This window comes from Saimiri boliviensis, chromosome 5, assembly GCF_048565385.1.
Source record: "Saimiri boliviensis isolate mSaiBol1 chromosome 5, mSaiBol1.pri, whole genome shotgun sequence".
In the NCBI taxonomy this organism is placed as follows: Eukaryota; Metazoa; Chordata; class Mammalia; order Primates; family Cebidae; genus Saimiri; species Saimiri boliviensis.
The window spans coordinates 86,708,089-86,734,266 of record NC_133453.1 but is presented as its reverse complement, the minus strand read 5'-3'; the positions used below and the strand labels follow the sequence as shown (position 1 = coordinate 86,734,266).

General features: G+C 38.5%; 1 protein-coding gene across 13 annotated transcripts in view; it reads left to right on the top strand.

Annotated features, from left to right (window-relative positions):
• Positions 1-26,178, top strand: part of FMNL2 (formin like 2) — a 320,067-nt gene that overhangs the window by 174,389 nt on the left and 119,500 nt on the right. For all 13 annotated transcript variants that reach the window (XM_074399688.1, XM_074399687.1, XM_039469557.2 and 10 more), the window contains exon 2: positions 13,675-13,758. In XM_074399688.1, coding sequence (XP_074255789.1) covers positions 13,675-13,758 — 84 coding nt within the window. The remainder of the gene's footprint in view (positions 1-13,674; positions 13,759-26,178) is intronic.

Here is a 26,178-nt window from a genome sequence, read left to right as displayed (position 1 = left end):
ACTGGATGAAGTGTGTTGCATTATCTCTGGGATCCTTAGGACTTGAGGTGTAATTTACAGAAAGATGGATTGGTACATGTGAGTTACCTATGGTTCATCTCTTGTGTGAGGAGGATGAAGTTGTAACAGAATGTAAGAATGCAAAGATTGAATGGTCAATGTGGTATTTTGGTATTCTTCCAAATACTTGTAGCTCTCTTGGAGAAGCATAACACTGCTTTGTAGGAAACAGAACAGTGTTTACATCCAGAACATATTGAGTGGGTGTACTGAGTTCAGCAGTGAGGGTCATGTCCCCCAGGACTACTGTTGTGGTTTACCCAGCTGAGACGCGCAGAGTCAATACAGTCAGATTTCTGCGCCTTGCCACCCCCTGCCCATTTTCATCTCTGTCTTGCATGCATGCTTTCTTGTTCCTTTTTCTTGCCCACAACCAAATTCAGCACTTAAAATGGAATAGTGCACACCCTAGGGCCTGCTTCCCAGAAATCTTTGTCTGTAAATGTAGGTGTGCGCCCACCCTGGAAAATGCTTTCTTCTTGTTGCCTTGCTTGGTGCATGCAGTGCAGATGTCACCATGCTTCCTTGTTTTAGGCTGAAACCAGACCATACACTTAGGTAGCACTTTACACCTAGAATGTACCACTGTGGTGTGACAATATAAAACCAGGCATAACTCAGATGACATGGATTTTATTTCACATGAACTGTTTTATCTCCAAATAGACAAACATTGAAAACTTTGTTCCCCAACAAGAGGTACTTCTGACTGAGGTATCTAAGGTTACCTGTTTATAACATGATTTAGCTCATCCATTTAATAAATAATCTATTATTTAATGCCATAGTAGTTGTGCATTGCATGTATAAGTTCTCAATTTCCATGTACCACACATCAGAATTAGTTTTATTATGGGATTTTTTTTTTGTTGCTCATCTCATAACTGTTAGATGTGTATTGTGTATCTGTCCATGTTCTGAGTACTGTAAAAGACATCAAATTATGCCAGAGAACTTTCCCTCTCATAGGATAAAAAGTGTACACATGTGAAATGGCAACAGTAAGATCACGTTTGGTCCCTTGAACAAGTGCTATTAGAGATAATACAAAGCAAAGGTGACCCCAAACATGGTATATAGAAGACTCAGGTCTTGGGTTGAGATGCAGGTTTGGAGGAACGAAGGTGGGTGGGGATGGGAGGAGAGGCAGGTCAGGTGCAGGCCTGGAGTATAAGAGAAGGTATATCTGACCCTCTTTTTTTTTTTTTTTTTAAAGACAGGGTCTTTCTCTGTTGCCCAGGCTGGAGTGCAGTGGCACGATCATGGATCAGTGCAGCCTCAGGCTTCTGGCTCAAGCATCCTCCTGCCCTAGCCCCCTGAGTAGCTTGGTCTATATGCATATGCAGCTACACCTGGCTAATTTAGAAAAAATTTTTTTTTTTGTAGAGGTGGGATCTCACTATGTTGTCTAGGCTGTTCTTGAATGCATGGGTTCAAATGATCCTCCCACCTCAGCACCAAAGTATTGAGATTACAGGTATAAGCCATCATGCTTGGCCTATCTAAAGCCCACCATATATATATATATATATATATATATATATATATATATATATATATATATATATATGTATGTATATATGGCCTGTCTAAAGCTTATATATATATATGTTTAACTTTGCAGAGTTGAAGTAAACTCTGTTAGTAGTTATATAATATTTAACAACCACGTACAAATAGATAATGACTAAATTTGACACTTGCTTTTCTGGTCCTAATTCTTTATTTGTTTAAAAGGAGATTGAAGATCTTGGAGGAATGCCTTTTATCAAAATGCAGCTTGTGGCTGAACAGAATTGTTATACAATAATTATGCACCATCCAAATACAAATACTTTACTGGGGTCCTAGGGCTGTAGAGGACTAACAAATTCTTTTCTTTCCAAGGACTTGGAGTTTTGTAAGGATAGAAAGAGAGATCAGTAAAATAGAATGTGATTGGTGGTCCCCTCAAAAAGATCTTGATGTTGTTGAGTTGCTCTTAATGACAGTTGCTTTGGGACTACTTCTGTTTTTATGACATCTTAGGGGGTTTAGCAGTTTTAAAAAATTAAATATGAAAGTGTTCCCTTAGACATTATGTGTGAATTAACTTGTTGATGGTATTGACTGTAAAAATACCAGCAACATTAAAGTATTACTTTAATACTAGGATGTACACACAGATGCAAACATTTACTTCATGGTATTTTCCACGCCAAGAGGGGTTAGAGCCAAAAGCTAAGTAGCAGGAGTAAGGAGGAGAAAACTACGCAGGAAAATTAATCCACTTGTCATATAGCAGAAGGCCTGCCACACAAGAGTGTCCAACTTTCCTGCATCTCTTGGCTGGGCTTGTCTGGAGAGACACTATGCATTTCTGGAAACGAGACCATCAAGACTCATAAACATGTGTTGTAGTGAAACCTTAAGTTGTCTCAGTGTTACTGGATGTTTGGATAGTACAGAACTTTACTTCAGAACATGATTTCTTCATGAGCTGATAGTTTTGTTTTTAATTTTTTTTTGGTAACTTAATCTTAGGAACATCATAATTTCAGGTATCTGAGTCTCTGTTTTTAATTTCTTTATGTATATACCTAGTTGCAGAAATGTGGGGTACTCTGTTAAGTATATGATCAACATTTTGAGGAACCACCACATTGATTTCCATAGTAAGTGTACCATTTTATGTTGCCAATAACAATAAATAAGGGTACCAGTTTTTCCAAATCACTGCCAGCACTTATTTCTTCCCCACCTTTTAAAATTATTCCTTCACTTTTAAGGACCCTTGTGATTATACTGGTTCTCACCAAGGCAATCCAGGATGATCTTCCCATTGCAAGGTTCTTAACTTAATCATAACTGCAGATCACATCTTAATATATAAGGAATATTCACAGGTTCCTAGGATGGACATGAGGAAATTTTTGGGGGTCATTATTCTGCTATGACAGAAAGTCTACCTTTGAAGTTGCAGCTGTTTGCAAATGAGGAGCCATACATTTGAGGCTGTAAGTTTTGATAGTGGTTATGGCAAAAAATACTCATTCTTAAGACAAAAGCATAATCTTTCTCTCATTATTTCAAAAGATGTGACCTTAATTGAAAATAAACTTGAATTCTTTTGCTCCTTTGGTGATCCTCATCATGAGATTGAAGAATATGAGGCTGCAACCTGGGCCAGGCTTGAGTATGGAATCTAGGTTCAGTAGTCATTTCCAGAGTGGCTGCTGTGAAAGAGTAGAGGGAGAAGAGCGAGGATCTTAATATCCTGAGAAGGGAATTAGAGATATGTTGCTGGGAAAGGGATGGAGGGGAATGAGGCCAGGGTTTCAGGGCAGTGGGACAGGTGAGGTGGTACAGTGCTTCAGATCAGCGGGTGATACAGACTGCAGTCTCGTGGCTTTATTGTGGTGGAATCTTGCTATCTAATATGTTACAATCTGAGTTTGGTATCTTCAGTTATCAAAATGATTTTACTCTTCACACATAGAAAGCTGACACTGAACTGTAGAATAAGAACACTTTCTCTGGATTTCAATGCATTTTGGTCTGTAATGGTCTCTAATGGTTGCCCATGAAGGAGTTTTCTAGCATCTCAAATGTGGCCTCTTGTGTAACTCCCTCATTCAGCGTACAAATGTGTGGAGGCAGACATGGCTCCTGGCACAGCAGTTAGCAGACAGTAGGTGAAGAGTGTTTGAAATCCAGAACATGTCAAGGAATCAGACAGCAGACGTCCAATGAAAATCAGATATGAAGTTGAGAAAAAATTGCATGAGTGATTCCTTCCATTATTCTCTTTGTGTTTAAATGCAATAGGAATCCATATTTCAGGGGTTGGCACTTTGACCAGAGAAGGGATATGTGGTTTTGGCATCTATGAGATGTTGAATCATGTAAGCCAGTGATATGGGGAGTAGCAGAAAGATGGGCTGCAGGAGAGCTTGTCCTTGACTGCTATAGCTGCACCCTTGTGTTGGGTGGACAAGACTGGCTCTCCCACTTAGATTGGTCTATATTGATGATAATCTGGCCTTGCAATTAAATAAACACTATAAACATAAATATGTACAAAATGAACTTTTTAAACAAACTGTTTACTTCCATTTATAAAGGACAGCAACAGTGTGACTAACTTAACACAGTAGATAATTCACATGAGATTTGGGGAATTCGTTTTTGTCTGTTTAGTTTGTGTTTATAGGTTTAAAAAAATGGATAACTTTCTAGAGGTTCATAAATTAACAAAATGAGTTGTTTTTTTGAGGATGAAGCCCAAAATCAAGGAGGAATGAAGACAGTGACAAATGCTGACGCTTCTGGTGTAAGGAAACTATAGTCAGGAAAAGATGGAGGCATACTAAAGCAGCAAATTTCAAGTGTGCCAACTAGTTTACATGCATTATCTTATTTGATCTTCTCAAATTTGTATATATGTATTCACACATGTGCACAAATGTTCCCCAACAGATGTAAGTGATCCTTCTTTCATGATGCAAGAGAAATAATAGCAGACCTGTTGGCCTGGGTTCTCTTTAACAGCTTTATTGAGGTATACAGATACATAAAAACAGTATATATTAAACCTCATAACCTGATGTTTTGATATACAGTTTTGTGTTGCTTAACAATGGAGATAGGTTCTGAGAAATGCGTCATTAGGCAATTTCATCATTGTATGAACACCACAGAGAAACGGTCACCACATGGAGACATGATCTCGACAGTCAAGCTAGTTACTGTATCTGTCATCGCTCAAGGTTACCATTTCCTCCTTTTTTAGTGTGTGTGGTGAGGACTTAAGATTTATCCTCTTAGCAAATGTTAAGTATACATTACAGAATTGTTAACTAGAGTCACAGTGCCGTCCATTAGATCTTCAGAATTTATTCATCCTGCCTAACTGAAGCTTGACCAACATCTCTTCATGTCTCCCTGGGCCTGGAGTCTTTGCTCTACCATGGTAATAACCAGTTCTATGAACTTGGACAAATGCTTTCACTTTTTTTTAGTCTGTTTGGTCACCTATAAAAGACAGAGTAGAATGAATGTATCACAAGCTTCTCTTCTAGTTCTGTCCTTTTGGATGATAAAAATGTTATGGCCAGGCGTGGTGGCTCATGCCTATAATCCCAGCACTTTGGGAGGCCAAGGTGGGTGGATCACAAGGTCAGGAGATCAAGACCATCCTGGCTAACGTGGTGAAACCCTGTCTCTACTAAAAAGAGAAAAAATTAGCCAGGCATGGTGACACGCGCCTGTAGTTTCAGCTACTCGGGAGGCTGAGGCAGGGGAATCGCTTGAACTTAGGAGGCAGAGTTGCAATGAGCCTAGATCACGCCACTGCACTCCAGCCTGGTGACAGAACAAGACTCCATCTCAAAAAAAAAAAGTTATGGAGGAGTCATAGAAAGCAATACTTCTAAGAAAATAGACAGTGCCTAGGATTGTGATGAAGATATTAGAGCAATGTCTCATTACCACAGGTTCCCCAGAAAGGACAGCTTTCTAGTCAGCTTTTATTTCCAAGATGTAATTAGATTAGGGAGAGCCTGATGTCTCCTTTTGTGAGCTTTACTGGCTACGGTGGTGGTGGTGATATTAATACCCTCTATGATTGAATAAAAATAACAGTGACAATGAAAAATGACTGCCTGGTGATTCACTTTGGGGAACTATTTGGCTGACTGCCCGAGACCTGTGCCAGGAAAGAAGCTGAATAGATTTCAGCAGCATCCTCGAGGCTAGGAAGATAAAATTCAAGATGCCAGGTAGTTGTTTGGACTGTGCGTATAGGTCATGGAAAGAATTGGCTTTTAGGTGAGGGGAATGGATGGGTCGGCCATGTGCTGAATTTGCAACCACCCTGCTGAGGCCCTCAGCTGTTTCAATTTTAAAGTGAACTCATGAGAATTCGTACATTACTCAGTTCCAAGTGACTTGACTTGATGTCCCAATAATGGTATAAGGAAAAACGTCAGTGTAGGAAGAGTTAACAGAGCAGGAGGAATCAGTTACCTCATTTGATTTGAGGACCCTTTAAAGACTTGCTTTTCCTAGATATTTCTTTGGCCAATGACTTCTGACTGCCATAGAGTAAGTTTGAAATTCTCTGGTTTGTTGTCCACGCAAACTTGGTCTCACACTATGCACGCCTTACCTCCTGGTTTATTCTGTGTGACGCACAGCCCTTTACCTTCTCCTGTGTTCATGCCTTTGTTTGTCTCTTTCCCTTTACCTAAAATAATAAGAATCATAGGAATAATATCATTGAACATACTGAGTACTTTCTGTGTACTTAACTTTTGTGGTAGTTTATAGTAGTCCTCACGGGGGATACTTGTCAAGACCCTCTGTGGATATCTGAAGTCTTACAGTACTGAAATTAATCTATATGATTGTTTTTCTTACATATACACATACCTATGATAAAGTTTAATTTATAAATTGGGCACAGGAAATTAGCAATAACTAATCATAAAATAGAACTATTATAATAATATACTATAAAAAAAGTTTATGTGGATGTGTTCTCTCTCTCCCACACAAAATATCTTATTGTTCTTCACTAACCTATTTTGGGACCATGGTTGAACTCAGGGAACTGAAATAGCAAAATAACACAAAGCAAAATCATAGATGTGGATGACGCTGCTGTACATGGATTATCCAATTTAATTTTGCCCAGCCTCTGTGATGCAGGTAGTGACATCACTGCCATCCTCATCACCATCGTGATACTCAACATTTCCACGTCACAAGTGAGGAAACTGAGATTTAGTTTAAATGACTTAGCCGAGATGACGCTATAAATGGATGGTGGGCATGATTGCAGCCAAGGTGGCCCATCTCCAAAGCCCAAACTTGGTGCCATTTAATGCCATTCTTCACCATCCTCCCCACACATCCAGGCTCAATGCATAGCATTTCCTGCTTTCCATAAGAAAAAGTAATAGCTCCTTCTCTGAGTTTCTGTCGTATTATTTGACATGCTTCATTTTATATTTGTGTATTTATCTTCTTTCCTGCTGCTTCATTGATGCCTCATCAAAGCCTGAGTTTACCATGTATTTGTATTTCTGTCTTGATTTGTTATTTGACAGTTTATTATGTATATATTGATTTGACGCCATACCTTGCTATCTATAGTCAGCCCACTCTTTTTTTTTTTTGGCTGTAGTTTATATTTTTCAACATCTTAGAATACTTCTATTAAAATGTCAGTATTTCATATGAAAATATTAATGTTATGTGTTTCCACCTTCACTTTCCATGCTAATGACTATGTCTGATTATTTAAGTGGAATTGTGGGATTGCATAGTTCAGACAAGTCATATTTTAGAAACACTGTAGTTCAAGTGTCATGGAGGGGGATGGTCATACAGACTCTATTCTGAGTCCTGGCTTTGCCACCTACCTCATGCATGGAGGAATTGCTTAACCTCCTTGACCTCTAATTTCCTTCTCTGTTAAATGGAAAAGATAATACCTACTTGTCAGGATTATAAGACAGATTAAATTGGGTAATGTATGCAAAGAGCCTAAGTGCCTGAGACCATATCAGACTATCAATAAATTGTACATCTTGTTTTTGACCCTCGATTTGGATTCTGATTTTCAATTTTGAATTACATTTTCCGGCTTTTTCGACTGTGGGGTGTTTAATTATTTAATTTGCTTTAGGATTCAAATAGTGTGGTTTAAGATCACCAGTGATAAGTGGTGATCTAGCTAGCCTAATTCCAGAGCCCAACTAGTAAAAATTAATAAATCAGTAAATCCTCGCTCTGCGTTGCCTCTTTAGAATTCATTGTGCTGCCAACCATCCAGTTGCAGTCCATCCCATTTCCTTTTTTTGTAGCAACAAGTAATGGCTCTGGGGAAGGGGACATGGGGAGTTGTTGTTTGATGGGTATAGAATTTATTTTGCAAAATGGAAAAGTTCTAGATACTGTTGCACAACAATATTAGTGTAGTTATAGACACTAAACTATAAACTTAAAAATGGTTATGAGGGAGGGTACATTTTAAGTGACATGTTTTCTACAATAATTAAAAAAATTTTAAAGTAATGACTCCTTCTTTTGAGTGAAAACTTTTGTATCTCTGTTATTTAAGAGCTCTAAAAGATCATCTAAGCCATTTCTTTTGTGACATGATTTTCCCTGCTTCCTTAAGAAGCACTCCTTGCAAAGTCCGTGTTTTTCCTCTCTAAGCAAGTGGTTATATAGAAGAGGTCCTGTTATAAAATCTGGTGACTGAATACTTGTGAGTTTTAATTTACAGATTATAAGGACAAAGATACATTACATAAGGTGTGTTTCATGTGGTGCACTTCCCTCCTGTGTGTCTCCATATCAATGTGGGTTTCTAAGTATGAGCCTTGAGGAAATCAGGGTAAAAGAAGGACGTTTTACAGGTTTGCATTACTGCCATGAAACCAGGTCAAAAGCTGGTATCAGAAAACTCTATTGCTATCACATAGATCTATTTGGTTGTGAATGATTTGGGGACCATCATTCTATTCTGTGTTGTGTATGATAATTAATCTGTGGGTATAACTTAAGATACATAGGCTACCATAGATTCTTCTTTACCATAATTACTTTCTTTATAAAGTACTCAGGAATTTTTGGATATTCTTTTTTTCTTTATTTTGTAGTTATAATTTCTATTTTCGAAAGGTTCTGAGATGGAAAACACATTTTAAAACAAAGTAGTACAATTATGGATAAAACCAGAGTAGAGACCATTCCTGGAACTACCACTGGGAATAGATACAATCTGAATTAACTGGCAACAAAACACAGTTCAGGTTCCTGGTTTATGAAATGTGGCAGAAGACCGCCTAAACCCTCATGTTTCTTTTCAGAAAAATGTTGCTAGAATTGAAGATTCCCGCCCCCATGAATCTTTGTTGGGAAAATAAGAAGCAACAGATATTATCATGGAATGATGTTTTACAAGAAACTGAAATGCTGTTCAGTATGTAGACGTTGTTAATAGCTAAAGCATAAATCATAAATCATTAAGGACATTTGCAGGCTGGGAAGTATGGCTGAGTCTGTTTGTTCTTCAGTATTCAACAGCTGTTTAATGCTTTCTATTTGCCGTACTGTGCCATACGTTGGTGATTAACAAGAACAGCAAAAATTGTTCTTGAAGTACCCAGTCCAGTGGGAAATTTAGGTAGGCAAACAGATTGTTAGGGTACAATGTACTAGGTGTTATATTAGAGACATGTAAACAGTGCTGTTAGAGCCCAATGAGAGGTCTTTCTAGAGTAGTTTGGGAAGATTCTAATGATAAATGACATTTGAATTGATTCTTAAAGTTTGCTGGGTTGAGAGTGGAAGGAAAGGAACATTTTTTACAGAAATAATACTCTTAGATGATCTAATTTAGTTTACGAGGAACTTGTACAATCTAGAAAAAAGATAAAGATAATTAACATCCACTGAACTTTTCAATTTAAATATCATATGTCTTCCATAGACCTTTGGCAATACTTGCGGGCAGTTACTTCATGATTAAATTGTCTCAGATGCCTACAGTGCACATATTCTGCTATAAGGTCGAAGCCCAGGAAATACGTTGGGTAGAACAATGGATAAAAGGAAGGAAAGGAGAGTCCTATGTCGCAGATATCATGAAGTATGGGTGAGGTAGAGTCGTCACTGTGTTAGAAAAACTCAGATATTGATTTATATTTTCAGCCAAATAGAAGAGGAGTCCTTTTTTATAAAGGCAGCAAAGGGACCTGGAGATAGAGCCAGTATTTTCCTCACAAAGTAACTTGGACTCGTGAATTACCTGCTCAAACATTTAGCTCGGACTCCAGAGTCTTGCCCTGTACAGCACAAGAGGAATGAGTTCACTCAAAAGAAGTTTTAAAGCAGTTATTACCAGCTAATCACAGCATCCCTGCACTTTAACCAGACCTCTACGGAGTGTCTGATTTTAAATAGAACTGCTTCCTTGTGGTCCTTATGGAATTATTAAGCTGTACAGTGTATGCCTGAGTAGCTCAGAGGCTTGACTCATGGAAGGGGTTATTTTAGATGCTTGGTGAATGATTACCCAGGGGAGTTTTAGTTTGGATGTATTGATGTTCTGACAATAACTAATCATGCTCGAAGAGACTTCTTAAGTCTCTTCTTGCTCAGAGATTCAGACCTTTCTTTTGACCTCCAGAATCATGTATCTACCTGCCCGCTTGACTGTTCTCTTGGTTAGCTCATAGCTATCTCATACCTAAACAGGGTCATTTATAAATTGTATTCTTCACCACCTCTTCCAGATTTATTTTGCCTTTTGCTATATGCCCCTCTTATTAACTGTACCCCCATTCACCTAGTGACTCAAGCTAGAAACAAGGTACAGATCCCTCCCAGCCCTTAAGTCTAACCAATGAGTTTCACTTAATGTTTCTGACATTTGTCTGCCTTTCTTCATTCAACGTGTCATCAGCCCCATCTAAGCTGCCATCATTCACTTGGACTGCTTAGGCCTGGCCTCCTCCTGCCTCCCTGCTTTTGCTGTTTCGAATCCATTCTCCGCATAGCACCTATTGTTATCTTTGAAAAACAACTTCATTATGTTACTTACCTGCTTAAAAGCCCTCAATAGCTTCTGGTAGCACTTCAGAGACAATAAAGTGTATATTGACCCGGACCTGCATGTCTAGGCATGATATGGCTTTGACTCACATTTCCAACTTCATCTTTTTATCATCCCTTCTTTTTTACTTTCTCCCTTGCTGTTCTGACTGTTTTCAGCTCCTTGAATGTGCAGAGCTATTTCCTGCCTTCAAGGCTTCCCTCATTCACTGTGCCCGGTGTGCTTTCATCCGCTCTTTGGCCAATCCTTCTCATTTGTTGGGACTCATATTATTTGTTGCTTTTTCTGGAGAGGTTTTTCCAGACTGTCTAATCTAAAACTACCCTCTGATAACCTTTCTCAAGCCTTACCAGACTTTAAAAAGCCTTGTTTCCTGTGTGTCTCCCCACCATAACATAGTGCTGTTTGGATTCCCACCCTACCACCCAGCATGTTGCACAGGGCTTGTACAGGGGCAGTACTCCATAAACATTTGTTGAATTAAAGACTATTAAATCAAAATAAAGGTTGGTTGGAAGGGGCATCTTGCCTTTCTCTTTGCAAAGCCTGCATGTAATTTCTGTGGTGATGTTTGCCAAGTGCTTCCACAGGAATGTCTAGCAGAATACTAACAGAAGGTCGCAAGCTATTGCCATTTTGCTCTCCTACAAAAAAAAGCTTGGTGGCATCTTCAGAGTTTGTCCTTGGGAGCCTAACAGACTAAGTTTAGGTCATGTCTTTGTTCCAGTAAAGCTGTGCAACCTTGAGCAAGTTAACTAAATTCTCCCAGGTCTATTTCCCTATATATTAAATGGAGAAAATTATGTCTATCCCACATGCTTACTACAAGTATTAACTGAGATTACATGTGCAACGTGCTGAATGGAGTGCTTGGTACCTTATAGGAGTTCAGGCATTCCTTTTTTTTTTTTTTTTTTTATTCCCTTATATCTCGAGATTAGTAAGGACTCAGGAGGAAAAGAACTTACCTAATTTCTAATCTTTTTCTTCTAACTTTTTTTTTTTTTTTTGAGACAGAGTTTCGCTCTTGTTACCCAGGCTGGAGTGCAATGGAGCGATCTCGGCTCACCGCAACCTCCGCCTGCTGGGTTCAGGCAATTCTCCTGCCTCAGCCTCCTCAGTAGCTGGGACTACAGGCGTGCACCACCATGCCCAGCTAATTTTTGTATTTAGTAGAGATGGCGTTTCACCATGTTGACCAGGATGGTCTCGATCTCTTGACCTCGTGATCTACCTGCCTCGGCCTCCCAAAGTGCTGGGATTACAGGCTTGAGCCACCGCGCCCGGCCTATTCTTCTTACTTAATGCATAATCATACTTGGGGCACTAACATGAAAGTCAACACCAGTCTTAAGAGGAAAACTTCCTTCTCTAGAGTGCAAATAAACAATGATGGACTGACCATTTACCGGTAAATAACATTAGACTTCCTCAGAAAGATACACAGGGAATTCTTCTTTTCCTTATCTTTGTTTAACATTGTCAAATTGTAATAACTAATAATTACAAATGGATTTTTTTCCATTGTAGTTCAAGTAGATAGTCCATGAAGATAGGCCATATGAAAACATTTTTCCATATTAGGTATTTCTGTATCTAAGAAACCTTTGGTAGTACCATTGAAGACTCTAAAGTCCAAAGCTCTTCCAAGTAAATTGTCAGCTTCGAGGGGAGCAATTAAAAAATTAAATATTTTAAAGACAAGTGTTTGTAAAATCTGTGGGATTAGACTCAAGTAAGTGGCACATATACTTAAGGCATACCAATCTAGATGTTAGATTGAATTTAAGGAAAAATTTAATGTATCATAATCAATGGTTGATTATCTATCATTAAGTCATGATAGCACACTGACCTTTGCTTCTATTGAACTTGTTTCACCCTATAACATGAGACAATAACCGTGACCAGGGGAATTGTTTCTTCCTAAGTCAAGTCCTTCAGAGAGCTGGAAACTTGAGCATTAAAAGTTCAAGACCTTTGCATTCCTGCTTGAAGACTGACCCAGATAAGGGACTGCATTGTTTACTTAGGGATAGGTATGATTTAGAGTGTTGATGCCAGGGGAATAGACAGGATGATTAATAGATGTAATATGCTAATTGACTACTTAGCTCAGTTGTTTAGCGCATGAGAGCTTCGGGGAAGCCAAAAGACTAGATCTGAATTCCTTCTGAGGCTCTCTTACTCTGCCATGGTCTTTTGCTAAAGATCTCACCTTACATCCAAACCTAGTTTCTTAAAAATGTGTATGATTGGTCATTTGGGACACTGGATTCATGACATGTGAAAGTACCTGGGCGAAATCCATGACCAGCACTACAGAAGGTGTGCTGTGTTAAGAGGGAGTTTACATGAGTGCTGATGTCTGAACATCTCATTTGGCTCATGATTAATTTCCTACTTCAAACTCAACTTCATAAACCAATATAGCTAAACTGAGAATTGTGGTTACTAATGTTGACACAAATATTAACATATGTCCTCAAGGAATACTGTCATCTCCCAGAGGGGACAAAAATTAGTTGCATCATTGTCTTTTTTTTTTTTTTTTAATTTGTTTTTTTTTCCTCATGGTTGTTTATCAAATTGAGTATAATTTGAATCTATCAGTGGTTCTAGTCATTGAGTTCTCGTTTGGTGTTTTCTGCTTTGTTTCTGGTGGGGTGATAGTGCTTTAAAAAGAAACTGGGTATCTTCTGACCTTTTTTGTTGAGTAGAAAGGGAGTCTGCCAAAGAGATAAGGCATCACTTTTGCTAAAATGCAAGTCTAATTGTTCAAAGCAGACCATCTCACATGTCCCAATATAGAATTTCAGAGTTTCCCTCCTCTCATCTAACCAGTTTGATGTTTAACTGACTTCTTTGGGTATTTTGATTTAATCAGATACTAGGAATTGAGAGAGTCATGAAAGAACCATAGTGGTATTCTTTGGTCTGCCTGCAAGTTACCCAGTTGGAAGCCTGCTGTGGAATGTGACATCTTTTCTCTCTTTTTTTAACAGAATGCTATGAACCTACCTCCTGACAAAGCCAGGTTACTGCGGCAGTATGACAATGAGAAAAAATGGGAACTGATTTGTGATCAGGTAAGAAACAATGATGCTGTCTTTTATGAAAAAAGTGATGAAAGAAGAGATCCAGTGTGAATTTTATGGTATGTCAATTAAATCATAATTCAAACCATAATTTGTGGTTTGAATAGCTGTTATGTTATCCTGTTAGAAAAAAGCCTCAGCTATAGATTTTCAGTCTAAAATATTAATGCAAATCTTATTTGTGAAACCTTCAAATGACTGTGGGGTGGCGTTGATATCTGATGCACAGGAAGGACACCCCAGTGCCCCAATGCTGTGTACACAATATACTGGACACATATTTCTTCTTAAGCATATAATATGGATATAGTATATGTTATTTAGGATACATGTTATAGGCAAGGTACAGAAAGTGACAGATAATGTTAAAGAAATTGTTTTCCAGGCTGGGCACAGTGGCTCATGCCTGTAATCCCAGCACTTTGGGAGGCTGAGGCGGGCAGATCATGAGGTCAGGAGTTTGAGACCATCCTGGCCAACATGGTGAAACCTCGTCTCTACTAAAAATACAAAAATTAGCCGGGCATGGTGGCCAGTGCCTGTAGTCCCAGCTACTCAGGAGGCTGAGGGAGGAGAATCATTTGAACCTGGGAGGCGGAGGTTGCAGTGAGCCGAGATCACCCCTTTGCATTCCAGCTGGGTGACAGAGTGAGACTCCATCTCAAAAAAAAAAAAAAAAGAAAAAAAAGAAATTAATTTTTAAAAGAAACTATGAATATGTGTGGGAGGACCTATGGAGAAATTATTTCAGGTTTCAGTTCCATGAAAAATTACTGTATGGACATGGTGAATCATGGAACTGGTCATTGTTTTCCTTGGCTGCTAAGATGCTCAGAGCCAGATTTGTGGCCTGAGCCACAAATTTGGTGTAAATGGTTGAAAGAGACCATTTATACCAGAAGCACAGTATTTCAGTGACGTGTTTTACCAGCCGCATCCATGGCTTCATCTAATTTTCCTGCCCACATTTTCCCTCCACACTGATTTCCTCACTGAAAAAAACTTATATAAAGTTGTAAACTTTTGTAAATTATCATTTTGAACTAGATAAATATAAAAGAATATATCAGCGTTACTGGTGAACAGAGATTATTCTTGCATTGCTAACTAAACTGAAATGTTCTCTATGCTGTAAGGCACTGTACAAGCTGGTGCATTGAATCTGTTCTGCTTCTCTCTAAGGAAGCAAATATGGAGTGTCACAGTAAACGCTTTCTCATGACTTGACTTTATCATGAAGTGGCAGTTCATCATTTAATTTGGGGCACCAACTTCTTCATACTTCTGTATGATTGCATTAGTGTATCACTTTGTTTTGTAAGTGTGTATTTAAGTGTGTCTCCCTCAAGAGTAAATTCCTTTAGGATATGGGCCTCTAACAGCTTGCTCAGTGCTTGAAACATGCTTATTGAAAACGTGTTGAATGAAAGAAATAACGGCTGAGTATGGAAGACAGTGGAGAGGAAGCTTGCATTATTGGCAGAGAGGGCAGAAGGGAGAAGGCAGGTGAAAGAGGTGGGCTGGAAGACTAAGCAGAAATTTGCTGTTTCCATGAACTTGTCACCTTCCACCTTCCTCTGCTTGTCATTGTGGTTTGCTTTTGGTAAATGAAAGTAATTCACTGCTCAATTCTAGGAATTACTTTAAACAGAGAAGGAAACCATTTTTAAATGTAATAATTCAGTGATACTAATACATTCATGTTGAAGATAAACATTTTTTAACATGACTGATATGCTGATAGGAATAGAGAATACATTCCAGAAATTCTGTCCCAAATTTAATTAAGATTAAATCCTAAAGAGCTTTCTATAGTAACAGTGTTGCTGAAATACCCCTTGGTCCTTTCCTGGCTTAGTGCTTAAATATAAAGATGACCTGAGCTTCTAGTGGGTCTCAAAGGTTAAAATCATATGAAGAAATGTATAACTAATTCTGGAGGGAGTGGGGCTATGGAAGCCATGGAAGAGACACATTTCTGCTGGATTTGGGGTGAGGTGAGGTGTATCCTAGCATACCCATTTCTGTGTTATCGTAGGTGAACTGAGTTCCCATGAAGACATTATTAATTTAAGGACTCTGTGGGGACACAGAGGCAAATTTTGTGGTGTGAGAGAAGAAAGCTGGAAATGTCAGGGTCCTTTGAGAACTGCAGGTAAAACTCCTCAAGCTACCTAGCTGTAAGAGCTCTTTCAGTGGTATTTATACTTATGGAAAGAGAGAAAGCCCCTTCCTCTCACTTGTGCCTCAATTTTTGGTGTAGACCCTGTGCTGCACATTTTCGTTTTGGAGTTTTGGCCATTTCCTGTAAGTTTAGAGCTCTTAGCGCAGTCGTTACTATGGATAAATGCTGCTTTAGGGGGTTTGGAGATCCTGGATGAATTTAGACTTTCAGATCATTTATATCTGGAAGGGTTGTTAGAGACCATTTTTCCTAAGCCACTCTGATTTTATTTCTATCAGAAAAGCTAACACATGCTTGTCCAAGAAAAAGGAGCATGTGGAGTAAAGTGCAAGTCCCTTTGCCTTTCCTGTCTGTTCCTCAAGTCCCTTATTTTACAGTTGATGAAACTGAGGTTCACAGAGCCTAAACGACTAGGTCAATATCAAGGCCACCCAGATAGTGAAGTGAGAAAGTCTGTTTCCATACTCTACTCACAAGCTTTTTCATTTGTTGCCTATGATACCAGGGAAGCCATTGAAGCAAAAATTGTAGTAGGTAAGGGTTTGTTACTAAGGTTTTGCGCTGTGCCTGCTGAAGTGATTTAGGGGGAGCCTATAGAACTTATAGGTGGTGGGTTCATAAGTGTGCCTCTGCTGGATGATCAAGTGGAAGTGGTTAGTTAAAGAATTCGGGACATTGGAGATGCCTAATGAGGATGACTGTAGATCCCATGAACGTATAATTCAGTCCAGAAGGTGTTAGAGGTGCCACCACTAAGTTGGGTTATAAAAGCTTCCTTCTGGGTTTGCTGGTGCTGAGGGTATGATTGGTTATTTCCTGTGGTGATTTTGCACCTGCCTTCTGACGGCTAGCTGTGGCTTGGCATAGTAGCCTTGGGGAAGGGATCAAGGGAAGGGTAGACACAGAACATCTCCCCTTTCTTTACTTGTATAAAGTGATGGGGAGAAGGAGATTAAAAAAACAAAACAAAAGATGAGAGTGAGAGGTAGCAGGAAATTGTAGCCACTTAGCCTGAGCTTCCTGTGTTAAGCATTTCAGGGAGGTCAGACTGTAGCTCTCCAGGTTTGGCATAGGTCCTGATCCAGGAAAGGGGAAGCCCTCTGCTGCCACTCAGCCAGGCCAGTGGCACTAAGAAGCCACCTTATTCCTATCGTGGGAGGTGATCTCTTGTCTTTTTCAACACAGCTGACCCATACCATATGCATGTATTTAGTCATTAAGAATTTAATTATTTTTTAAACCCTTGTTGTCTAATACTATTTCTTTAAAAAAGACAGACAAGTTTCTTCCTGGAGAACTTGCATCAATGTTTAAGCCAATTTGCTATTGGAATTAAATTTCCAAAAAAAGTAAAGAGCAAAGGCATCTCCATGGTGTGTGTGTGTGTGTGTGTGTGTGTGTGTGTGTGCGTATGTGTGTGTGTGTATGCGTGTGTGTTTCAATTTTTTTTTTTAATGTTCATGTTTTTATGAGCCAGTTAAAGCTCTTCCCTGCCTAGTAAGCAAATACTGTGGAATCCTGATAAATTATTTCCCATGGGCCGTTCCAGGTAAGGAGGGCTTGTCCTTGAAGCATCAGGGGTAATAAATGAGTATGACAGTGGTGGCATTTTTATAGCCTACTTTGGTGTTGGTGGCTGGTATGTTAGAGTCATTTGAGAAAGCATAGGAAGAGCTGAGACAGTGGTAAAGAAGCTGAAAGAAAAGACGATGATGCCAGCAATAGCCTTTCCCTGGCCCTTTCCCTCCCTTTTGCTCCTAGACTTCAGACTTAATCTGCCCTTTAGTCCCTATTTCCCAAGTTCCAGACTTTGATTCTACATTTAGCTACACTCACTCCTTTCTGGCTTCTCACTCCCAGCTGTTGGGATAGCAGACAGCCATTTCTCCCTCTCCTTTTCCTCCCTTCCTTCTATCCTCTGGCTAACTGACATTTTTACTATGCTTAATATATTAAATTGGTTATATTTTTACCATGTTTCCATAATTCTATGGTATGATTAAGTGCTAATTTTCAAATTATTAGATTTTGTGATCTGTTTACTTTTTTTCAAATTTTATCTTTGACCCTTAGTTTTCTCTTACATTTTGATAGTGAATCTTCCCCCACTATACATTCATTCTTTTGGTTGTGCATTAGTTAGATTTTTTTTTTTTTGTATTTGTTTTCTAGTTTATCCTTTTTTAAAAAAAAAATTCAGTATGTACCTTATAACATTTTTCTTAATATCTCCTGTTACCCGGTTTATTGTTCTCAATCTTCCTTATGATGTTCTTTCTATCTAATTTGCTCAAATGAGAATCTTGTGCAGGATCAGTCACACATCCTGTTTGACCATTATGTTTCTTAAATCACTTTAAATTGGAGTAGACTTTTGTTTATGATGCTCATGTGGTGAATATACTATGCAAGCCCTCTTATAGGAAAGTTTCACTTTCTGCAATTTACCTCTTTCCTAGGGATGTCTTAGCTCCTGGGTTTCCTATTAACTAGAATTTAGATTTAAAGGCATTACAGATTGATGTTGAACATCTTTGTCAAGAATATAATAGAAATATAATAGAAAAATAATGTCTGGTTGTCACATCATTAAGTTTGGCCAGTGGATCCAGTGACAACTTGATGGCCCTGTGTAACTGTGTTTTCCGCTGTGCTGGAGAGAATTCTGCTTGGTGTTACTTTGGCACCATAAATATGTCCAGTTACATATCAACCTTGTACCTAATGGATTTGAAACCAATTGATAATCTTTCGCTGAATCAGTTTCATTACAAGTTGGAAAAACATGATTTGCTAATCCCCCTTTCCTTCTGTTAATACATTAATCTAGTAACTAGAGCTTTCAACTGGATCTTGGATTATCCTGGAATGTAATCATTCCTGGAATTTTTCCCCTCAATTACCATTTTTTAAAGTAAGAATTTGGATTAATAGATCCCTCAAAAGATGACCAGTGGGTTTTCTCTGGCCTCCTTTTTTTGAGCATCACTATGAACTGATGAATTTTCATGGAATCATCCCTCCCCTCTCCTTCCCTCCCCATTTTTCTCTTTTCTCTTACTTTTTTTTTTTTTTAAGATGAAGTCTCACTCTGTTGCCAGGCTGGAGTGCAGTGGCGTGATCTTGGCTCACTGCAACCCCTGCCTCCCAGGTTCAAGCGATTCTCCTGCCTCAGCCTCCTAAGTAGCTGGGATTATAGGCACGTGCCACCACGCCGGGCTAATTTTTGTATTTTTAATAGAGACGGGGTTTCATTATTTTGGCCAGGCTGGTCTTCAACTGCTGACCTCATTATCTATCTGCCTTGGCCTCCCAAAAGTGCTGGGATTACAGGTGCGAGCCACTGCGCCCAGCCGGAATCATCCTTTTTCAATCAACATGATATTATTTTTGAGGCTCATATGATCACTTCTTTGATTTATATGGGAATCCCTTGGTGCTGGTTCTTGTGTCCGTATCAGATGACCCTATTAATCCTTGAGAGCTTGTTTTATAGTATGAAAAGGATCTCTCAGTCTTAACTTACATGTTCTTTGCCCAGGCCTAGAATAAGTCACTTCTCCAGCGATCCCTTTTGTGGGGGAGGTAGTATTAGAGATGAGGATGTGAGTGCAGCAGTTTTCGTAGCTGTGGAGTGAATTTGCTTCTCAGTGTAGATTTCTAGATCTTGAGAATACAGCTCCAAAAATTATGAATTCACTATTTTCAATAAATTTTTATTTTTGCTTAATCTCTTTGATTTTTATAGTTACCTTTATTTTACAATGAAATGTTTGATTCCTAACAATATAATTTATCCCTTTCTATCATTTAAAAACTTTTAAAACAATGCAAGTATCATTACTACCTAAAACATTGCTAACTAAATTACTGACTGCGGTATAAGGTTTTTTTTGTAGTTTCCTGTGCTCCAAATGGTAGGGTAATGAATATATGCTGTCTGAGCTTCCTATGGCTGCCTTAACAAATTACCGCAAATTTGGTGGCTTACAACAATGTGTTCTCTCACAGACCTGGAGAGCGGAAGTCTGAAATCAGGCTGTTGACTGGGCCTTGTTCCCTCCCAAGGCCCTAAAGGTGATTCCTTCCTTTCCTCTCTTCCTTCTGGTGGCTCTGGGTGTTCTTTGGCTTGTGGCTGTGTAAATCCAGTCTCTGCCTCCATCTTTACCTGGCCTTCTCTTCTCTGTGTCTTCTCTTGTCTTTTATGAGAACTGTTCTTGGATGTAGGGCCTACTTGAATAATCTGGGATGATTGCATGTTGAGATCCTTAACTTCATGACATCTGCAGAGACCCTTTTCTACAAACGGTTATACTCACTGGTGGTTGGGGGAGGAGGTTAGTACATGGACATATCTTTTGGGGTCACCATTCAACCCACTAGAGACACTAAGATGTATAATGATTCACATAATAAGGTTTTAATTTACATAATTGGGTTGGATATTGTTGGTCTTTGGGAGTCAAATCTACACAATTAGGGACCCAGGTGAGGCTATTTTCAACACACAGCTTCAGCTTCACCCTGCCAGTCCTCTTTCCAATCAAAGGGAGAAAGAACATGCAGGTGCACACCTAGGAAGTCTTTGGCCAGGCCTAGAAGTGGCACGTGTCACCTGCACTCTTATTTTATTGACTAGGACCCGCAAAAAATGATGAGAAATGTAGACTAGCTGAGCACCCAGAGGGAGAAGAGAAGGTTTTCTAAACTGCAATTGCTAGTCTCTGCCATAATTCCCAATTTTGATGGTCTTATGGTTCATTTGTTTTAGGTTGTATTCAGTATTAAAACTTGCTCTTACTTATGTATTAATTAATTTATTCATTGACTAGTTATTTAGTTGTATAGTTAAGGGAAAGGAAAGAGTGACGTGAGACAGAGTGTGGATCTGAGTTTTCCTTCCCAAATGAGCCATCTCATATGTCTCATGTAAGTCAAGGGAGAGACTCCAAATGCTTAGTAGTTCCAATTTGTTTGTCCTGAGTTCCAGCAATGTACCAGACAAGCATTGGCTATGGGACATGGTTATTTTTGCTACACCTCAGAGAAAAGACAAAAACAAAAACAAAAAAAAAACACAGGCATTTTGTGTCTTTGCTGTTTTCTGCTTGAGATTTTGAAGGGACTTTTCATTTTCTTGAGCTCTCCAAACCAGAGCAAAGGCACGGAGTTAATTGCTGTTGAAAAGAAGTCAAGTTATTTTTCATTTCCTTCCTGAAAGCAGTTTTCTTTCCGTTAAGACTCACTCTAGGTCTCTGATTCTTTGATTCTAAAACACTGGAGAAGAAATCAAATAGCAGATGCCAACTCTTTGTATATTGAGCTTTCGGAGTTTTGGAAAGTTGGGTCTGAACCTAGAAGTGAATTTACATTACATCTTTCCTCTTCTAGAGGTTTCTTTTGTCCCTAGCTTTCATACTAGAGAGAAAAATGCTGGCCTACCCTACAGAGATTGGGGTCAGGGGAGAGAAAAAGGGAGAAAAGTAGTCAGAAGAGGGGAGGAAACAATTATTCCTTTTAAAACCATCCTTTTTGGTGGCTTGATATAAATACTCTGTCAGAAATGCTGTTTGGTATTTGTTGCCAGAGGTACACACTGATGGCTTAGTCCTGTTTGAAACATTAAGGCTTTAGAAGGAGCAAGATTAGCGGGGAGGGAAAAAAAAGAAAAGAAACTTTTTTAGGCTGTATTTTGCCAAAATGTATATCACAGTGCCTGCCTTCCTGCTTGGTAATGCAAATGGAATTATAGATCCCCCACTTTCACCCCACCTTTTAAAAATGACTTAATTGCCTGAGCTGACTACTTGGTTGTGTTGCTTGAGGTAAACTTTATCATATCAATTACTTTTATAAACTTGGGGACACTGATGTTGATCTTTGACCTATCTTTTAGGAAATCATTGCTAAGCAAATTAAAATGATTTATTAAGGCAGGTTAGCTAAACATTTCTACCAAGTGATACAGATACTACTTTATGTTATTTCAGCATTTGGCCATTTAACTCATAATCTTTGCTTGTGGAAGGCTATTTTTGCTCACCTTTCTCTCTCTCTCTCTCTCTCTCTCACACACACACACACACACACACACACACACACACAGAGTAAAGTGGCTTTCTAGAAGTTGTGCAGCAAATGGTTGAGCTGAAACTAAGACTGAAGTCTACTGATGCCTGGTTCTGAAAAATTTTATGTTTAAAAAAGTCGTCTTGAGAAAACCACCATGTGATTGCAGCTTCTCCACCATCAAGCAATTAAATGATTAAGTTCACCTTGTGAAGAGTGATGTGCTAGATGCTATGACCGTCATGCTTCAGAAAATATTATGCTGAATGTTTCAAAACAAGGTTGAAAAAAGATTAAGATATATACTTAAAAGTAAACTGCAGAAGATTAAATATATAATAGAAAGCTCTCAGTCCCGATCCATAATCTTTCCTGGTTGCCTGCATTATTCTTGATGAAGTTTGAAGGAAAGAAAGAGTTTAAAAGAAGTCGTTTTCTGAAGTCATTGAGGAAATTGAGGTGTCCACAGTCTTTATCCCTGCTGCAGAAGTAAAACAACATTTTAATTTATTTGGGTAGCAGAAATACAAGGTAAACTGGTTTTGATGTCTAATGATACTGTAGGTATTTGGGAGTACAGGAAAATAGGAGGACAACGAATTAGAAATATGTTTTGGGTTTTGTAAGAAACAGCTATACGTAGGGAAGAGACTGCGTATCCCCCATCAGCATGGTGGATACTAGCTGTGGATAAGCTTGTAGCAGCTTGTATCAGTTTGTAGCAGCATCTTCAGGTACTAGAAATATCATACAGATGTTTCTTACCTGTAAAGCCGCTGTTGCTTCTCTTCACAGTCAATTTGACACAGCCACTCAGTTATTGATATATCCACCTGTATGTTCAGATAGAGTAAACTTCAAGTCAATCTAAAACCCTGTAAGATGAACACATCTAACAGGCTGGGTTTGTGCTTATATATCTTTGTTCTCAGCAGTGACCCATTTAGAGGGACTTCCTATTTTCCTTATCTGCTTATCCTTAGATCATATTTGAAAGCTTGGCTTAATGACTAATTTTGACCATGTGGGTCACAGATTGAAACTATTATTTGCTTAATCATGGGATCTAAGATGAAAGAATGTGGGACTTATTAGAAGGGGTGTTTGTGTTTATTATGCTAAATGTAAAATTAAGATACAAGGTCTTTTTTTTTTTTTTTTTTTTTTTCCTTTAGGAGACAGAGTCTCACTCTGTCACCCAGGCTGGAGTGCAGTGGCTCAAAGTCGGCTCATTACAACCTCCCCCTCTGGGTTCAAGTGATTTTCCTACCTCAGCCTCCCAAGAAGCGGGGACTACAGATTCCTGCCACCATGCCCAGCTAATTTTTGTATTTTTAGTAGAGATGGGTTTCACCATGTTGGTCAGGCATGACCTCTACTTGAACTCTTGATCTCAGGTGATCCCAAAGTGTTGGAATTATAGGCGTGAGCCACTGTAACAGGCCTAAGATAAAAGATCTAAGGGGAAAGCCTCCAGTGGGATCATTGGAGCCTAGGTTTCAGATTTAGGTCTTCAAGTTATTAGCACATGTTATTTCAGTTTTATGTTTTAGAAGGAGAATATTTATATATCTAGGAGAATGGGATGTGGTTTACGGGTGGGTGAGGTACAGAATTTGGATCAAGGTAGTGAATTAAGCAAATACGAAGTGACAGTGAAGATGAAGTAATGGTTTGAGGTATGGAGGTACATTTAGAGCCTGATAAAAAATTGTAATGCAGTTCCCATAATTTTTATTTATTTAAATAGAATTATGAGTGATGTTTTGAAATGGTAAGACTAAGGTTTATAGGATCCCTTGGAATACTTTATTTCTCCAAAGAGTGTTAATCAACAAAGATGAGTATTTGGCCTCTCTCTGGTGCCTTTCTTCTTTATTAGGGCAAGATAAACTTTTTCAGGAAAGTTGTGCTCAGTAACAAAGTAAATAAATAAAATATTTCTAAAATTACTTTGATAAACTGTTTTTAATCATTTTTATTGAGGTCCAATATATATGCAATAATGTTCACCAGTTGGGTTTTCCAAAGTGGCTAGACCATTTTCATTCCTACCAGCGATGTAATAGAGTCCCTGTTGCTCCAAATCCCATCAACTGTCTTTTAAAAATTGTCAGTCTTTTAAAATTCTAGCCATTTTTATGGGCTTCCGGCAGTATCTCACTGTGGTTTTAATTTGCATTTTGCTAATGACTAATGATGCTGAGCATCTTTTTATGTGCTTATTTGACATTAGTATGTCTTTGTTGAAGAATCTGTTCTGTTCCAATCTTTTGCCTATTTTATTTTTTTATTATTTATTATTATTTTTTTTTGAGATGAAGTCTTGCTTTGTTGCCCAGGCTGGAGTGGAGTGGTGTGATCTCAGCTCATTGAAACCTCCACCTCCTGGGTTCAAGTGATTCTCCTGCCTCAACCTCCTGAGTAGCTGGGATTACAGGCATGTACCACCATGCCCAGCTAATTTTTGTATTTTTAGTAGAGACAGAGTTTTACCATGTTAGCCAGGCTGGTCTCTAACTTCTGACTTCAAGTGATCTGCCCGCCTCAGCCTCCCAAAGTGCTGGGATTACAGGTGTGAACCACTGTGCCTGGCCCCTTTTGCCCAGTTTTTAAAAATGGGTTCTTCTGGAGGCAGAGGTTACAGTGAGCCGAGATTGTGCCATTGCACTCCAGCCTGGGCAATAGAGCGAGACTCTGTCTCCAAAAAAAAAAAAAAAGAAAGAAGTGGGTTATTTGTCTTAGTGAGCTGTAGAAGTTTTAAACAACATTCTGGATACAAGTCTTTATCAAACAAATACTTTGCAAATGTTTTATTAGCTTTTGTCTTGCTTTTTAATATTCATAACAGTATTTTTTGAAGAACAAAAGGTTTTCTGATGAAATTGAATTTATTTTTTAATTGGCTCATGCATTTTGTTTCCTAAGAAATTTTTGTCCACTCTCAGGTCACAGAGATTATCTCTTAGGTTTTCTTCTGGAAATTTAACAGTTTTTTTCTTACGTTTTAGTCTATGATCTGTGTGATTTGTTTTGTTTTGCTTTTTGAGACAGTTTTACTCTGTCACCCAGGCTGCAGTGCAGTGGTGTGATCTCAGCTCACTTGCAACGTCCACCTCCTTGGTTCAAGTGATTATCCTGCCTGAGCCTCCCAAGTAGCTGGGACTACAGGTGCATGCCACCACGCCCAGCCGATTTTTGTATTTTTAGTAGAAATGGGATTTCACCATGTTGGCCATGATGATCTCAATCTCTTGACCTCATGATCCACCTCCTGCCTCAGCCTCCCACTGTGATCTGTTTTGACATATGGGATAAGTCAAGGTGGAGTTTCACTTTTTCCTCATCCCTCTATCTATCTATCTATATATCTCTATCTATCTATCTGTCTGTCTCTGTATCTATCTAATCTATCTATCTATCTATCTATCTATCAATCAGTCATCCGTCTGTCTATCCATCCATCCATCTATGCTTCTATATTTATCTGTTCCTCCAACTGTTTCAGCACAATTTATTTAATAGTGTTATTTTCTTCATGAACTACCTTGGTATCTTTAAAAACCAATTGGCCATATATGTGTGGGTATATTTTTGTGTTCTCTATTCTGTTCTACTCATCTATATTTTTATCCTTATGCCAATATGTCTCTGGTTTGATTACTGTCTTGAAATTAGGTAGTGTCAATTCTCCAACTTGTTTCTTTTGCTGAATTATTTTGGCTATTTTAGTTCCTTTGCATTTTAATATAAATTTTAGAATCAGCATGTCAGTTTCTAAGAAAAACAACTTCCAGAATTTTGGCAGAGGACGCATTGACTCTGTAGATCAATTTCAGTAGAACTGACATTTATACAATATTGACTTTTCTGATCTATGAATGTGGTATCTCTATTGATTTAGGTGTTTTTAATACCTTGCAGGAATTTTTTGACATTTCTAGTAGTATTCAAGTCTTACACATATTTTAAAGTTATCTCTAAATATCGTGATTTTTGGTGCTGTTTTAAGTGATATATTTTTTTAAATGTTTCCAATTTTTTTGTTCTTAGAGGAATATTGTTTTTGAAAAACTTTCCACCACTTCATTTATGCCTTTATAGAAAGAGATGGTTTATGTTATATCACTGTACTTACCAAAAGCCAGTTTTATAAT